This window comes from Populus euphratica, unplaced genomic scaffold (genome assembly GCF_000495115.2).
Source record: "Populus euphratica unplaced genomic scaffold, PopEup_1.0 scaffold44.1, whole genome shotgun sequence".
Lineage (NCBI taxonomy): Eukaryota > Viridiplantae > Streptophyta > Magnoliopsida > Malpighiales > Salicaceae > Populus > Populus euphratica.
Genome location: NW_011499865.1, coordinates 1,197,251 through 1,215,946, shown reverse-complemented (window position 1 = coordinate 1,215,946; position 18,696 = coordinate 1,197,251). Strand labels below are relative to the sequence as shown.

Here is an 18,696-nt window from a genome sequence, read left to right as displayed (position 1 = left end):
CAAATATATTCTGCTCACACAAACACATTTTAAAAAAGAAAAATTCAATATCGATTAAAAAAACAGTAATAAAAAATAATGTCAACTTAGGCTAAGTTATTAAACATGTACCTCTAGTCATTTGATTAGAGTAATAAATTTAGAAATATCTTGATTAAATTTTAATTAATTAAATATTGAAAAACTAAATTGAAAAATAAAAATCAAACATACAAAAAACAATAGCAATTATTTATTAAAATAAAAACTTGAGCTTATATAATTAACTTACTAAATTATATTAGGTTACAAGATCAAAATAACATGACAATAAATAAAATTAAAAAAAAATCATGAAATTAATTTTCAAAAAAAAATATTGAATGTTGAAGCATGAGATTAAAAAGTTAGTAATTTCATGATTGTACCATAAAAATAAACATAAAAGAATAAGTTAGTAATTTAACCATGCAAAACAAATTAAAATCTCAAAAAAAAAAAAAAAACTGGCAACCTATTTGATTGTTTTCTTTTAAGTACAGTGAATGTATTTCACCTTTTAAAAAAAAGTTGTAAATATATTTGTATCCCTATTGAAAGTGAGAAGAATAACTATTGGATTCACTGGAAAATATCATTTTACCTATAAGCCTAGACTTCTCAATTGATTTGATGAATGCCATCAATATCATAAATTACAGTAAACTCTTTTTAGTGTTACAATAATTTTCTAATGCTCTATATTTTTTATTATTAATATCAGTAAAATATATAATTCATTCGAGTAATTTTCCGAAGATTTTTTTTTTTACTCAGATGAAAGTTGAAACTATCATCCCTTGATGCTATATATGTATTTTTTTAAAAAAAAAAATTATTTTAATATTAATTCAGTTAAAAATTAGATTTTGTTATTTATTTTAAATTTCTTTATAAAGAGTTATTATAGTCTCCAAAAACATCCTGACATTATATTAGTGTTTATAAGATCTACTTTTTTCCTACCATATTGTTAAATAAAAAATGATCTATCATATTGTAAAAAAAATAATTTAAAAAAATATAATTTTTATGAACTAGCTTCATGATTTATTTCAATTTATTTTTATGGAGTTATCGTAATCTTAAAACAACATATCAACATTGGGTTGTTATTCAGTTTTTTAAGCATTTATTTTTTATCATATTATTAAATAAAAAATAATTAAAAAACTAATTATTAAGAAATAGATTTTATGATTTATTTTTAATAGAGTTATTGTGGTTTCATAAAAACATCCTAATATTGAGTTGATATTTTTTTTTCAAGTATTTATATTTTTATTATATAATTAAATAAAAATAATTATTTTAGAAAAGATATTAAATTCAATAAAGTTAATGACTCAATTTATATATTTAACATGTTATATAGTTTGACATATGTTAATCCAACAAGTCATCGTCCCAATATTTTTTTAATAAATATATTATCTTGAAAATATTTTTAAAGTTAAACTATATTTTTATAAGTTATATGAAAGTTTTTTAATTCGTCAAATTAACTGAATTGTATCAAAATAATTTTTATATAATTTAATTTAAAACTTGATTTTAACAGAAATTATAACCAAAATATTCTAAATTTTACCAGTTAAATTGTGTTTAATAACTCAATCAATAAACTTTCTTTCATCTTAATATTATTTTTTTAGAGGAAAAAAAATTTTGGTCTGAGAATTATCTTAGTGTGTGTGCATACACAGTATTATCCTTGTGATGGCTTGGTTTCCACATTTTAGTAAACCGGGCATAAAGTCAAAGATCAGCCATGGATTAGATAGGAGGGGGAAGAAAAGCCTCCACATTATTTGAGCTAAATGATGTTGGAACTCTCCTTTCTTACCTTGTTTCTCACTTCCATTTCAGTCGTCATCTTCATTAGCTTCTTCCGCTCCACTTCTCATCCTCCAAGCAAAACCCCATGTCCAGAAACTTACCCTATAATAGGAATCCTCCCCGGCCTCCTCCGCAACCGCCACCGCTTCCACGACTGGGTCGCTGACATGCTCTCCACAACCCCATCATCGACTCTCCAAGTCAACAACTTTCTCAACCTCTCCCATATCATCTGCACTGCCAACCCTGTCAATTTAGAGCACCTCCTTGTCACCAACTTCTCCAACTATATCAAAGGTCATCGTTATCTTGACTATCTCCAAGAACTCCTTGGCCATGGAATCTTTAACGTTGATGGTCACCTCTGGACTGTACAACGTAAGATTGCTAGCCATGAATTCAACACTAAATCTCTCAAACACTTCGTATCAGATATAGTCAAATCTGAACTGTCCAACAGTCTCATGCCAGACTTATTCAAAGCATGTGATCACAACTTGATCATCGATATGCAAGAAGTGTTGCAAAAGTTCACTTTCACTAACATATGCAAAGTTGCTTTTGGGGTTGACCCTGAATCTATGTCAAATTTAACTTTTGTTGAGGCTTTTGATGATGCTGTGGAAATTGGGTTTTCAAGATTTATGGCTCCATTTCCTGCGTTATGGAAGCTTCAAAGATCCTTGAAAATAGGATCAGAGAAGAGACTTAAAGAAGCTGTTAAAGTGATTAATGAGTTTGCTTTGGCAGTAATAAAATCGAGGCAAGAACAAGATGGCGGCAAGAATCAAGATTTGCTGTCAAGATTTATGTTGTTGAGTTCTGACATGGAATTTCAAGATCAAGAACATAAAAGGAAGTTCTTGAGAGACATAATCATAAGCTTTGTGCTTGCTGGCAAGGACTCAACTTCAACAGCTTTAACATGGTTTTTTTGGTTAATTGCTGGCAACCCTCATTGTGGGTCTTTGATTTACAATGAAATATCATCGGCCTCCCCGCTGCCTGCGAGAGATTCAAGGGGAAGGATTTTTAGCTACGAAGAGTTGAAGAATTTTCACTATTTGCACGCTGCTCTATCAGAGTCAATGAGGTTGTTTCCACCTGTACCAATCAATTCAAGATCAACGGTGGAAGATGATATATTACCAGATGGAACCTATGTTAGGAAAGGGTGGTTTGCTGATTATTCTGCTTATGCAATGGGTAGGATGGAGAAAGTGTGGGGTCAGGATTGCAGGGAGTTTAAGCCTGAGAGGTGGTTAGATAGTGATGGAGTGTATCAACCGTTTGATCAATTTAGATATCCTGTGTTTCATTGCGGTCCCAGGATGTGTTTGGGGAAGCAAATGGCTTATATCCAAATGAAGGCAATAGCTGCAGCTGTGATGCATGAGTTTGAGATCATGCCTGTTGATGGAGGCGCCACTGCAAATAAAATGATGAACCCACCTTACAAATTAACCATGGTTCTCAAGATGAGAGGGGGCTTGCCTGTTAGACTGAAGAGGAGAGTGACAGCTCAACAATGAATCACAAGTCAAAAAACGAGATTAACGAGCAACAGGTTGCCTGATTTGTAGCTCATGATTTTGATTTGCACTTAATAAATTGTTCTGTCTATGCTAAGATTTCTTGGGAGGTGTAATCAACTATTTGTTTCTGCATGAACTGGACATTGGTAAACAGAACATAGGATTTTATTTTTTGAAAATTATTTTTCACATCAATATATTATATTATATTTATCAAAAGGTTTCAAAACATGAAACACCGTTTGGTCTAGAATACAGTTTCAAAAAGCATCTTTGATGGTGGTAAACATGAACTAATCTGCTTGCTTACAGTCATTTAAGGCTATTTCACTTATGCAACGGGCTGTGATTTGTGAAGAAATATAACAAGATGGCAGCTAGTAAGCAGCAGCGACAAGAATTGCTGTGAAGAAGAAGACCATGTGCAATACCATAAATTAAGAGCATTTCTATAACCATCTGGCCTATTGCACACTACAATACCAGCTAACCCACCCTCATTAACCCATATATTAATATGCAAATAAAGAGCATCCTGCCATGTTTTTATTTCCCTGAAATGTGAGTTTCAGAATACTAGATTAACTTTGTAAATGATAATTTCCCTCTCATTTCCCTCTCAGTCACCTATTGTAAATGATAACTATAATAAAAACTGAAGAGCATATCTGAGAATGAAATGGAGTTACCGGCAGAGCACTTGCAGCAAAGACAAGCATGAGACACAAAAACAAGCAAAATTCAAACGCCATCTCTCTCATTGATGTTGAAACTCGTGACTGCAAAACTCACCATGCTCTCTAAACAAGGGTGTATAAATTAATCCCCCTCTGTGGACACCGGTGATGGTGAAAAATACAGGCACAGTTCTACATCCTCATCCAAAAGAGAGAAATTATTATAACCTTTTACTTAAAAGCACAAATCTAGACATACTTAAAAAGCACAATCTAAACATACTTGAAAGTTCAAAATCATCTGTTAATCCACGGTAATTCCCCCTAGCATACCCAATTCAAACAAGGAGCGAAGATCTTTTTTCCGATGCAAGGCAGAACAAGACATGAAATCACCTGTTGACAATTTCATAGGTCCACTAATCTCAGCTTCTACCAGCATGGTTTAAAAACTAAAATAACATTCCATGAGTAAATGAAGGGGAAATATAATGCAAAATCAAAACCATCAACAGTCGTTATTACATTAGATTACAAAACTACCATCTAGCACACAGTAGGTGATGTAAAGGAAGAGACTACTGCTTTGCATTATTTATGTAACTAAGATTAGCTAAGCAGTTGCTACTTCCTTGATAAAATTTTATGGCTTTGATCATCTCCATAGATGTATAAAAGCAAGAAGATCTCTTCAAACAGCTAGTCTGCAAGCAGGATAAAAGAAAAAACTATGGGAAAAATAGAATGAAAGCACACTAGTGAACATAAGATGTAACAAATGTCTGAAATATTTGGAACATCTAACACAAATCAGAAAGTTTAAGAAAAGTTGCATGTTTTCAAATAGCGGATGCTACGAAAATAAAAATACTCAAGAGTAAGCAAAAACTTCCTCGGCTCAAAACAGATGATCACTGAAATCCCCCTAAGCAGCCATAATATAAATTAGGGCAATAGAAATGCCAATGAAGCTGGAAATATCTCAAAACAGCTGAATACCTCTATCTGGCCAAAAAATCTCAAACATTTTATCGTCTATTTTAGCCCAGGTGGTCTAAGCACTAGTAATAATAATCAAATGAAGTGACGGCTTGTTATGCTCTGTGTGCTTGTTGATTTTCCAACAACTTGAAATGATGATTACCAAGTCGCATTATCACTTGCAAGAAATCTTCATCAGGAAAGGGAAAAATTTCTTCAAGTTGGGGAAGAGACAAGGAGCTATAAGAAGAAGACAGAACAAGTGAGGGAATTAAAGAATCAAGCGCCAGCATGTGACATGGATCCTAAAATTATGTCGAACTAGAAATGTCCCAAGAATGGACTTGTCTGCATAAAAATATATAAACGTTGTATTCACAAACAATTTCATATAATGTTAATGAAATAAATATTCCGAGAGTTAGCTTAGGTGGTAAGGGAGGTGGGGGGATTGGATATGTATTCTATCTTGAAAAAGTGCTGCCTATTTTACAAAAACGGAAAAAAAGTGGCAATAAATACAACATAGTGATATTGAGCAAATCATACACGACAAACGAACAAGAGTACGCAATAGTGCTTCTATGCTTAGATCATATAATATATTATTTGAACTTGTCAATATGCCCTTAGTTGATTGCAGCAAATTAAAATCCGACAATTACACAATCAACATTCGTCTAAGAAAAGATGAAAAGAGAATGACAAGGAGATTCAGAATTCAACTTCTAACAAGAAGTGATATGATGGAGAGACAACATGCGCAAATATTTACAGATACCCTTGATTCTTCCAAAGAATAAAAATGATACCATAAATGGATTTGACAACAAATGATTTGTACCATGAACTGATATCCAAAAGCTCTAGAGAAATTCGTACTTTAGGTGTCTAGACATTCAGGGGTAGTGCTTGAGCCAAGATGGTGGTGGCCAAAAAAGCTTTGAACAACTTGAGAACTTGGATAACTTCCTAGAAATACCATCCTCAAAATCAAAAATCCCAGCCATGGGCCCTGGGCCGTCACTACCAGATCCCATAAACAAGTAATTAAGAAAACAAATACAATTCCCTTTCCACCAAGCTAAATCTTTAGCCCAAACAAAGAACGAACAACCATCACCAAGAAACAATACAGCATCTTTCAATCCATCCATCTCAACCCAATCACACTCCTCTTCATTCATCTTGTAAATTTTAAATTTGATATGATAATCATCTTCATCATCCGACTCCGACCAATAAAAAAGATCTTCATGGTACTTCTCAACTAAAAACAAATCCGAAAACCACTTAACCAGGTACTTAAACTTATCACCGTGTCCAAACCCAGACCGTGGTATTGCTGGAGCAACTTCCATGATCTCAAACGAAGCTTTCGCTGGATCAATACTAATTGTTAATCCATTGACATCAATAGCAAAAAACTTCCCATTATTATAAGCAACACTATCATATACAGATCCTTCTAGAATATCATTTACATTACTCCATTTATCGTCTCCCATTCTCCACAAAGCCAGCTTCCCACCATTATATATCACCATAACAACAAAACCATGATCACCAATTTTGTCAAAACTCGTAGAAACAGCAACTTGCTTGATAGAAATACACGACTTCATTTCATTAACAAAGATGGAAGGATAAGGGGCTTTACCTTGCTCAACAAACTCAACAAAATATCCTTTGCTTATCTCCTTAACTCTGTAATCCAATAAGTTCAAAACTTTAGGCAAACGATCTAAGCCAGCAAGCGGGTGTTGAGCAAGTGGGTCTTTGAGAATAACATTCCCAGATTCTGACTCTTGAATTTTGATAAGCCAAGTCCTTTTTGGGTCTCTGTTGATGGGTTCGAGAGAGTAACTGAAGGACTCACTAAGTGCAAAGTGGCCATGGCGGTTAGGATTGAGGTTAGGGTTATTGGGGTCAATGGGAAAAGGAAGTTTGACGAGAGGAGCTTTGGGAGGGAGAGGAAGAGAGGAACGCCATGAGTTGCAAACAGCACGGAGACTAAGCAAATCAATGCGAGTGCCGAGGATGCTGGCGATATTGAACAAAAGATCACTTGGAAGAGATGACCATTGGGGTAGTGAGGTTGAATCCATATCTCTGTTGCTTTTTTTTGTTTTTTTTTTAGAGAGAGAGAGAGAGCAAGAGGTAGTGAAAAGGGTGGGGAGACAATTACTGGATTCTTGAAAGTGAGTTTCAGCCATTGAAAAGCTATTTCTATTTGAAAAATTCAGCTACATTCGTAATAAAAAAAAGAAAACAAGAAAAAGAGCTGATGATTTTAATATACCCTCCTCGTATAACACGGAGGTAGCATTTGTAGCAGTAAAATCATATTTTTTTTTTAAATATTTTTTTATTTAAAAATATTTTATTTAAAATTTTTAAATTATTTTAATAAACTAATATAAAACATAAATTTTAAAAATTAAAAAAATATTTTTAAAAAATATTTTTTAAATAAAAATATTTTAAAAAATTATTGCTACTACCAAACATTATCTAAAACTTAAAAAAAAAAAATTATTATACCCTCTTTGTTGATAAAAAAAAAAAATTATACCTCTTTTCTCATAATAATATTTAATGTAATATTTTTTTCTTTTAATTTTTATTTTTTAAATTTTATTATTCAATATTACATTTATTAGAAATTAAATTTAGTAAAATAATTATTTTACTTTTTATAAGATTATTTAAATTTTTAATCTAAATTTACAAATATAATAGATTAATTTAATTTACTCGAGTTTTTAGAATTAATTTTTATAATTTTCTCTTTTAATATTAAATTAATTTATAATTAATAAAAAATTATAAGAGGAAAGGGTTATAATTTATCTCTCCTCATGTAACACTATTCATTATAATAGTTTTTTTTCCTGTTTTTTTATTTTAATTTTATTATTTAATATTAAATTTATTAACAATTAAATTTTATAATTTTTTTTAATTTATTTTTTATAATATTATCTTAAACTCATAACTCGGACTATAGATTTGAATGGTTAACTAGGTAGGCTTAAGTTTTTCTTTTCTTTTCTAATTGATTTTTTTTTCTCAATATCATTATTTAATATTGAGTTAATTGTAAATTAGATTTTATAATTAATTTAGATTTACTTTATATTAGATTATTCTCATTTCATAATTCAAGTTATGAGTTTGACGAGTTAATTTTAGTTCATTGGAGTTGTTATTTATTTATTTTTTAATTTTTTTAATTTTATCTTTATATACTGAATTGATTAAGAATTTAGCTTTATAATTTGTTCCATTTGCTTTTTATTAGTTATCTTAGTTTTATGACTCGTATTACAAGTTTGGCAGATTAACCTGAATTACATTGTGTCATTTTTTTAAGTTTTTTCAATTGATTTTTTTTCCAGTTTCATCAGTTAGCATTGACTTTATTAGAAATTATATTTCATAATTTATTTTAATTTAATTTATATAGAGTTATCATTATCTCATGACTTATTACGTGGATTAATAAATTAACTTGAATCAATCCAATATGTTGTCATTTCAATATTTATTAAACAGTTCTTATCGTATATATTTGTCTCGAGTCATACCATGTTCTTACCGATCATTTGAGTTATTTTTGAACCCGCTAATATGACTAAGTCATATTAAATCAATTCTCACACGGTTTATTTTTTTACTACAAAGAAATTAGCAACACTTGAATATTTTTTTATATTAAAACAATTGATCCAACTCACAGCATAGTGCATGCCAGTCTAATATAACACTAATTAGACATCTTTTTTATTGTACCTCTTTTCTCACAACAATATTTAATGTAATATTATTTTCTTTTCAATTCTTTGTTTTTTTATTTATTTTAATTTTATTATTCAACATTAGATTTATTAAAAATTAAGTTTAATAAAAAATATTTTACTTTTTATAAGGTTATTTTAAATTTCCAATTCGGATTACAAATTTGACATATTAACTTGATTTACTTGAGTTTTTTCTAATTAATTTGTTTTTTAAATTTATCTTTCAACATTGAATTGATTTAGAATCAATGAAAAATTACAGGAGGAGAGGGTTTTACTCTATTAACTAGAATAGTCTTTTTTTCTTAACTTTTTTTTTCAATTTTAGTTTCATCATTCAACATTAGATTTATTAAAAATTGGGTTTCATAATTTTTTTAATTTACTTTTTATGATGTCATATCAAACTCATAACCTGAACTACAAGTTTAATGGGTTAACTAGGTTAACTCAAGTATTTTCTTTTCTTTTCTATTTGACTTTTTTTTCTCAATATCATCTTTAAATATTAAGTTAATTGGGAATTAGATTTTATAATTTATTTAGGGTTGCTTTATATGAGATTATCTCCATCTCATAACTTGAGTTGTTAATTTGGCAAGTTAATCTCGGTTCACTTAAGTTATTCTTTATTTATTTTTTATTTATTTTTTTTAATTTTATCTTTCTAGACTAGATTAATTTAGAATTTAGCTTTATAATTTGTTTTAATTTGATTTTTATTAGTTATCTTAGTTTCATGACTCAAGTTACAAGTTTGACAGGTCAACCCGAATTAAATTGTATCATTTTTTTAGGTCTTTTTTTAATTAATTTTTTTTTCCAATTTCATTAGTCAGCAATGAGTTTATTTAAAATTATATTTTATAATTTGTTTTGAATTGATTTATATAGAGTTATTATTATCTCATGACTTAGTATGTGGATTGATAAATTGACATGAATCAATCCAATATGTTTTCATTTCAATATTTATTAAAATAATTCTCATCATATATATTCATCTCAAGCCATACCATGTTCTTACCAGTTATTTAAGTTATTTTTGGATCCATCAATATGACCAAGTTAAATTAAATCAATTCTCACACTCTTTATTTTTTTACTATAAAAAAATTAGTAACAGTTGGAAATTTTTTTATATTTAAAAAATAATCGATCCAACTCACAACATAGCACAAACCAATCTAATATAAGACTAAAACTATTTTGTTTTTATAAAAAATTCTCAAGGATGAGAAAGTTTAACTATATCTCTCCTCTTGTTATATTATCCACTTAAATGACGTACATAAACTAGAATGGTGTATAAAAAAAGTTATACAAAAACACTATTTATTTAAATAGTATTTTTTTTATAATTTTTTATTTCAATTACATCTTTTACATTAGGTTTATTAGGGGATTGTGTTTCATAAAGAAAATTTTAATTTATTTTTTATAAGGTTATCTCAAACTCATTATCTAAACTACGGGTTTAACGAGTTAATTATAGTTTTTTTTTTCTCAATTTTATTTTTGAACATTTTATTTTTCTATTCGATTAGCCCTCAATTTTTTTTTATTTCACCCCTTACCATTTTTAATCTATAAATAATATATCATATTACAAATAATTTTTAATTTCACCCCTCATGATTTTCTAATCTTTTAAGTTTGGTCCTAATTTTTTTAATTGTAATTTTTTAGGGGGATTTTTTTTTCAAATTTCATCTTTGTTGGGTTTTTCCCTATTAGATTTTAGCCTTATTTTTTTTTGTTTCTTTTATTTTGCAAGTTTTTTCATTAAAATTTTTAGAATTAAATTGGCTAACATTTAAGTTTTTGGATTAAATTCAAGCCAATGATTTAATAAATTATAGGTTTTTTAAATTAAACTATGTTTAAGAGGTTCGTCTAAGTTTTTTTAGTTTTTTTTAGTTGATGTTTTTTTTTGAATTTTTACTTTTTTTTGTGGTTTTATTTTAATTAGATTAATATTAAGTTGTTTGATAATCCGAATAGGTTTAGGTATAATTATTTTTATTTTTTTATCATTATTGTTTTTGTATTATTTAATTTACCACTTGAACCAATGATTTTAGATTTGATTTTTTTTTTAAACTTATCACTTATTGTACACAAAAAAAAATTGTTGGCCGTGATAAAGTGCAAACAACATATCTAACATGCACCATGACTGTAATCTCACTAATTTTTCTACCTTTTCACCTTTAACAACTACTTATTTATTAATGAATTCTATTTGTTACGTTCATAGTATAAAAGGGTTCCTTTTAATATCTCCCATGCACTGTCCGGGTTTTTAATTTTAAGTTTTCTAAAACAAAATCAAGTATCTATTAATTGATATTATTACAAATGACTCCATAAACATGCAAGCACATGAATAGGATTTATTAGATTATAGTATTTCAAAAATATAAAGTATCTATTAATTGATATTTTTTATTGGATGATATTTCTTTTTTTTTTCTTATATACATTAACAGGTTAAATGAAAGCTGGAAAAGAAAGGGAAAAGAAAAACACATCAATAACTAATCAAAATCAAATGCTGAGTTATCTACAAACTGAAACACAGAAAAATAAAATTGAGAGGAAATGAGAATTATTCAAAGCACTTAAACTTGTTAAACACCAGGGTTCATTATAACCAGCAAAATTCAAGAGGAAATGAAACTAATGACACTATTTTTTTAGATTAACATGGGTGTCCGGGCCAGCTTGCGCGCACCACGACTAATCCCACGGGCCCTGAAGTTAACGACCATGTAAGCCTCCAGTGGCCATCATATGAGCAACTAAGGACTCGAACCTGAGACCACAGAGGGAGCAAACCTCTTGATCTCAAGTCCTTACCACTTGGCCACCACCTAGATGGTTAACTAATGACACTCTTCTTAATATCACAAGTTGATGATTCAATATATTTAATATGTAAAATTAAATTAAAAATTTAAAAATTAATAAAATTAGACTTAATTCACGTAAAATCAATAAAATTATTAAAATCAAATTAAGTTTATAAATTTATAAAAAATATATAATGAGTAATTTTTTTAATTGTATGTAAATAACTAGTTGATTGATTTTAGGTTTTTAAGATATCAGTTGACTAGTTATTTTATTATTTTTATTTTTTTATATATTTTAAAATGTTTTATTTTTTTATTTTAATTATGTTATATTATTATTTATTATTTTTTTTTAAATTATTAATATATAATTAAATAAAAAATTTACTTATAATTTTATAATTATATATTTTTTATATTATGTAAAAAAATTATTTCTAACAACCTGCTTCTTGACAATTAGGTAGTTAATGCAGTCACACTCCTTGTCGTCAGAATCCACCATGTGAAGAAGAGCCGTGCCACATGTCAAAATATCAGTTGTCAATAGATAAAGCACAAAACACCAGATGCCTTTGTTTCAAGTGTGTTTTTGGTGCTGTGGTAATTACGTGGTTGTAATTTAAAAAAATATTTTATAAAAAATATTTTTAGTTAAAATTAATTTAGAAAAATAGATATTTAGTTAAAACTGTGATTTGAATTAAGGTAAAAGAAAAAGTAGTTTAATGTGCTTGATTAAGAATGCTAACCAATATTTTTAAAATTGAGGTTATAAAATAATTTAAAAATATATATATTAATATTGATCGATTTAAATTTAAATATTATAGAATTAATTACTCCTATTACATCATAAAATAAATAATAATTTATATAAAATATTTTTTATTATTCCATTAAACTATTTATAATTCCATTACGTACAAAATTCATTCGATAAGAACTACAGTTTTCATAATTTTTTTAGCATGTAATAAAATTAGATAAAATATTATTAGGTATAAAATTGATATTACAATGCGAGTGAATTTAATTCACTCTATACTAGTTTTTTTGGAAAAAAAATATTATTCATAGCATAGTGCGAATGAATTTAATTTACTTTAAACTAATTTTTTTTAAATATTAATAAAATTAATACACTAAAAAACACCATTTATGAGCAGTGCAAGTGAATTGCAATGTTCATTATTTTTTAAATGAATAGTATAATTCTCTCTATTCAGTTAATAGTACACTTAGTAAGCATAATGCGTGAAAAACAGGATTTTCTTGCTTTTCATTAACAACGGACACAAAAATTATATGGGACTCATGCACAATAAATCATTTTTTTCATTACCAAATGGTTACAAACTATATTTTAATTAAAACGAAGCCACAACCACATAAACAAACGGATTCTAAGTATCTCTTTCGATTGTTGTTTAAATTGTTTTTTTATTATTTTTTATATATTTAGATTGTTTTAATATATTAGTTTTGAAAATAATTCTTAACAAAAATAGATATTTAGTTAAAACTGTGATTTGAATTAAGGTAAAAGAAAAAGTAGTTTAATGTGCTTGATTAAGAATGCTAACCAATATTTTTAAAATTGAGGTTATAAAATAATTTAAAAATATATATATTAATATTGATCGATTTAAATTTAAATATTATAGAATTAATTACTCCTATTACATCATAAAATAAATAATAATTTATATAAAATATTTTTTATTATTTCATTAAACTATTTATAATTTCATTACGTACAAAATTCATCCGATAAGAACTACAGTTTTCATAATTTTTTTAGCATGTAATAAAATTAGATAAAATATTATTAGGTATAAAATTGATATTACAATGCGAGTGAATTTAATTCACTCTATACTAGTTTTTTTGAAAAAAAAATATTATTCATATCATAATGCGAATGAATTTAATTCACTTTAAACTAATTTTTTTTAAAATATTAATAAAATTAATACACTAAAAAACACCATGTGTGAGTAGTTATTTTTTAAGTGAATAGTGTAATTCTTTCTATTCAGTTAACAGTACAATTAGTAAGCATAATGCGTGAAAAACAGGATTTCCTTGCTTTTCATTAACAACGGACGCAAAAATTATATGGGACTCATGCACAATAAATCATTTTTTTCATTACTAAATGGTTGCAAACTATATTTTAATTAAAACGCTGTACAACTATATAAACAAACGGATTCTAAGTATCTTTTTTGATTGTTGTTTAAATTGTTTTTTTATATATATATTTAGATTGTTTTAATATATTAGTTTTGAAAATAATTTTTAACAAAAAAAATATTATTTTAATATAATTTTAACTAAAGTTATTTTGGATTGTAACTGTTACTGTACCTCTAAAATACCCTAAATCTAATGAGAATTGTGGTAGGTGTGTTTTTAAAAAATATATTAAAATAATAATTTTTTATTTTTAAAATTTATATTTTATATTAATATATTAAAATAATTTAAAAAATAAAAAAAATCAAGATTTTACAAAAAAAAAATTCTAACAACAAAAGCAAGGGTTGAGTTGATACGAGATTTTATCAATCAAATCTTCTATTAAAAAAAACTTTAATTGAAGCATATAAATAACGTCATGTGTATACTTTCAGTTTACGGTTTTTAGAAGTAATAAATTATATATTCAAATAAAAATTGAAAATAGAGAGAAAATTAAATGCTAGCCTTTTGTTACAGTTGGAATTAAGAGAAAGAGAAAACTAAATTATAATAGAAACTAAATTGATAATAACAAAACAAAACTAGAGCGTATTATTGAAACAATTTCATACTATACAATAAACTAATCTAATTAAATTGAACTATAATAAATAATTTTTATTTGGTAAAAATAAATACGGGACTTATTAAGAAAAAAAATAAAATCTTTTTATAAAAATTAAACATAAATGATAAAGAAAGAAAACTAAATTTGGGCAAGGGTTTGCACAACAGGGCAAGGACTCATCAATTGGACTGTGGTTGACGCAGTCATGTTTGGTCAAGCAAAGGAGACCCGAAAAAGAGGAGGGCGGCTCAAATTAGGTCCTCGACTATGAACTAATTCTCATCAATCTTATTAATTTGATCCCCAAAGTATCATGCATACTTTAATTGGATCCTGCTTACAAAATCTACCTGGTTCTTAATGATAAATGCGAAACTCTCCTCAGAAAACATCATTTTGCTACGTAATATATGCAATTGAGTCAGAAAGCCATGTTAAAATAGAGAGTTAGAGACTTAGTTGAGAGATAATGAAGAGATGAGGGACTTACATGGATATTTGCCCATAGGAAAGAAGGAAGAAGAAGCTGACAAAGCAAAAGGAACACTGTGCAAGGTAACGTAAGTCTATTTATGAAAAATGAATGTTTGCATGAGTTTTCATTCCGTTTATTCTTCATGACAGTTAATTCGTGAAACTGTACCATCTTTGAAGAGCAAGGCTTGGCCTCTATAAATATGTAAAATCGAGAGAGAAAGAAAACCAAGCAATACATAGTTTTTAGAAAATGGCCACAGTTGTTGCTCCCAAAGACTTTTCTCCCGTCGAGGATGCAGAAACAATCAAGAAGGCTTGTTTTGGTTTGGTTCCTCCCTCCTTCTAATCTTCCTTCTTATATAAACGAGCTTAGATGGTTAGAAATGGAATTGAGTTGGCGTTTCTCCAGCAACTTAGTGAAATTATCACAACTTAATTATTAATCATCAAGATCAATGCTGGTTAATTAGGCCTTTTAATATTCCTTTCTGTTGCTAATCTTACATCCATGCGTGAATGATTGAAAGCCCGTGCAAATCATAGCATTAAATCTTCGATTTTTCAGGATTGGGAACGGATGAGAAAGCCATAATATCAGTGCTGGGGAATCGGAATTCGTTTCAAAGGAAACTTATCAGGCTAGCTTATGAAGAGATATACCATGAGGATCTAATCCATCAACTTAAATCTGAGATTTCCGGAGACTTTGAGGTTAATTTCTTAATGTTCACCTCATTTACTTGCATGGATTTTTATCTATCATTACATGTATTACAATATTCTCGATCATTAAAATCTTTGGTGGACAATAAAATAGAGAGCAATGAGCCACTGGACCTTGGAGCCAGCTGACAGAGATGCTGTCCTTGCCAACGCGGCCTTGCAGAAATCAAAACCTGATTACAGAGTAATTGTTGAAATTGCATGTGTCGGATCACCGGAAGATCTCTTGGCGGTGAAGCGTGCCTACCGGTTTCGTTACAGGCATTCTCTCGAAGAAGATGTGGCCCTTCACACCAAGGGTGACATTCGGAAAGTATACATATAGACTTCTATAAAGCATTTTTTTTCTTTTTAATTATTCGCATGCCCTAGACGAGCATTTTTTTTCTTTTTAATTATTCGCATGCCCTAGCTAGTGTAACACTTCAAAGGCTGGGATTATATTTGAACTAAACCACTAAAATTAATAACTTCAGAACTAGACGATAAATATTGTTGCAAGAAAAATTAAGAAAAAAAAAATCTCGATAGAGAAGCCAAAGAGTATTGCAATTATGAATAGAACTATTCATGGGCATTAATTTGTTGCTTAATGGATCACCACCCAGGTCTTGGTTGCTCTCGTAAGCGCCTATAGATATGATGGCCATGAAATTGACGAAGATTTGGCGATTTCTGAAGCTGGTCTTCTCCATGATGATGTATATGGAAAGGCTTTTAACCATGATGAATTGGTTAGGGTATTGACTACAAGGAGCAAGGCACAGCTCAATGCAACTTTCAATCGTTACCAAGACATCCATGGAAAATCCATTGCCAAGGTATAATTAATTAAAGAATATCAAATGCTTTATATTCTCTACAATTACTTGATTTAATTGATTGGAGAAAATGAAAGAAACAGCTGATTAAGAAATCAGCACATCATCCAATTCGTTTGCTATTTTGGCTGTTAGGGGCTGCTGGGAGACCCCATTGATGAATATCTAGGTGCCTTGCGAACTGCAGTCCGGTGCCTTCGAGATTCAAGAAAGTACTTTGTTAAGGTATGGCATTCTACAAGATCATGAAGATCTTAAATGATACTCGCACGCAATTCATTTGATGTCATACACAGCAAAACTGCACTGGCCTTTATACACTATTCGACACGGTTAATTCACCGATATCTGTGCACAGGTCTTGCGAAGGGCCGTCCATAAAGAGGACACCGATGAAGATGCTCTTAGTCGTGTGATCGTCACTCGTGCAGAGAAAGATTTGAAGGAGATCAAGGAGCTCTACCTGAAGAGAAACAACATCTCTCTCGATCAAGCAGTAGCAGCAGACACGCATGGAGAATACAAGGAATTCCTTCTGACCTTATTAGGGAATGAGAAGAATTGATCAGCTCTAAACCACACATATAAAATGATGAGTTGTGTTGGCATCATCTGTATGGTCAAGAAGCTGCATTTCATTGGATTTTTGGTCATCTTCATCCAGTCAAGCTTCAAATAATGAGAGCTTTATTCTTGTTCTCTTTGGTTCAGAATTGTCGAGCAATTATAGTTTCTTTAGTTTTGGTTGTCGGAGACTCCGTCTCCCTTGTCGCGTCTTCCCTTATTATTGCCATGACTTTGGTCTGGTTCTGTGCCTTTCGTTAGTCAAACTTAATTAATAATATCAAATCAATTTCAAATATTAGAGATTCTAATTAATCGTCTAACCGAAGTTCCTTGCTCTGTCTCGGCTCATCCTCCAAGACTACTCCATTAATTAATTGGGCTGTTATGATTTTCATATATAGCAGACAAAGGGAATCAAAACCCCCTAACTCACCCTAATGGCAAGGCATAGAGAAGGTTTTGGTCATTGTCGAGGTCAGTTGTCAACGACGGCAGTAATTACTCGGTGAGTCACAACTCAGTGATTAATAAATAATTAAAAGCTAACCTGATTCCACTGGTTGTTGTTGTTTTTTTTATATAGAAAAGAACTGATATTATCAATGTTTCATTTTTTTTAAAGTTATTAAAATAAATAAATATTAAACTTGATAGATATGAACGTCAAAAAGAAAATGAAATTAAAAAATTTAATTTTATAAATTATTTCAAATAAAACAATAATAATAAAAAAATATAAATTAAATCTAAAAAATTAAAAAATTTAAAAAAATGATGAAAATAATAAGGCAATTAGTGAAGGAATGTGATGTTTACAACCACGTAAAACTTGAGAGGGTAGCTTAGCCTTGACTCTTGTAGCCTCGAAAAAAATGATGAAAATAATAAGGCAATTAATGAAGGAATGTGATGTGTACAACCACGTAAAACTTGAGAGGGCTCTATACTTAGTGAAATATGGAGAGACATTACAATAAACTTTATAGAAGGACTTCCAAAGTTTTAAAGAAAAGATACTACAATGATAATGGTAGATAAATTTACTAAGTACAATCATTTCATTGTTCTTTTACTGCTAAGATTATAGTTGAGATATTTCTAAATCATTTTTACAAGTTTTATGGATTACCAATGACCATTATAACTGGCAGAAATAAGGTATTTACTAGTTTGTTATAAAAGAAATTATTCAGTTTGTTAGGAGTTAAGTTATTCATAAGCTCAACTTATCATCCAAAATCTGATGAGCAATCAGAAAGAATGGTGAACCGATACCTAAAAACATACTTGGGATGTATATCCATGGATAATCCTAAGTAGTGACATTCATGGTTGACTTTAACATAATGGTGCTTGACACAAAGAAAAGATTGATGTCTTCTCCCAAGTACAGAAGTGTCGAAGTAACAAATAACCCGGCAAGACCGGGATCGAACCACAGGGAGGTTAATTGTACAAATTATAAATGACAATAGTACAACAACAATAATAATAACAACAACAACAATAATAATAGTAATAACAATAATAACAACAATGACAATAATAATAATAATAATAATAATAATAATAATAATAATAA

The 18,696-nt window shown here is 28.9% G+C and overlaps 3 protein-coding genes across 5 annotated transcripts; 2 read left to right on the top strand and 1 right to left on the bottom strand.

Annotated features, from left to right (window-relative positions):
- The first annotated feature begins 1,755 nt into the window (after positions 1 to 1,755).
- On the top strand, positions 1,756 to 3,524 carry LOC105125963 (cytochrome P450 94A1-like). Its single transcript, XM_011026647.1, has one exon. The coding sequence runs from the start codon at positions 1,839 to 1,841 to the stop codon at positions 3,387 to 3,389; it is 1,551 nt and encodes a 516-aa protein (XP_011024949.1). The 5' UTR covers positions 1,756 to 1,838; the 3' UTR covers positions 3,390 to 3,524.
- Positions 3,525 to 4,569: 1,045 nt separating this feature from the next.
- LOC105125964 (F-box protein SKIP23-like) lies at positions 4,570 to 7,304 on the bottom strand. Of its 3 annotated transcripts, none has more exons than XM_011026648.1 (2): positions 5,931 to 7,304; positions 4,570 to 4,796 (listed from the first exon to the last, which is right to left on the bottom strand). In XM_011026648.1, the coding sequence occupies exon 1, from the start codon at positions 7,264 to 7,266 to the stop codon at positions 5,950 to 5,952; it is 1,317 nt and encodes a 438-aa protein (XP_011024950.1). In that variant the 5' UTR covers positions 7,267 to 7,304; the 3' UTR covers positions 4,570 to 4,796; positions 5,931 to 5,949. The 3 variants fall into 3 exon arrangements, with proteins under 3 accessions (XP_011024950.1, XP_011024952.1, XP_011024951.1); XM_011026650.1 differs by having other exon boundaries at positions 4,570 to 4,773; positions 5,933 to 7,304; XM_011026649.1 differs by having other exon boundaries at positions 4,570 to 4,801; positions 5,936 to 7,304.
- Positions 7,305 to 15,253: 7,949 nt separating this feature from the next.
- On the top strand, positions 15,254 to 17,184 carry LOC105125961 (annexin D8-like). The gene is made up of 6 exons (XM_011026644.1): positions 15,254 to 15,326; positions 15,569 to 15,714; positions 15,821 to 16,039; positions 16,335 to 16,547; positions 16,683 to 16,772; positions 16,906 to 17,184. The coding sequence occupies exons 1-6, from the start codon at positions 15,254 to 15,256 to the stop codon at positions 17,110 to 17,112; spliced, it is 948 nt and encodes a 315-aa protein (XP_011024946.1). The 3' UTR covers positions 17,113 to 17,184.
- The last annotated feature ends 1,512 nt before the right edge of the window (positions 17,185 to 18,696 follow it).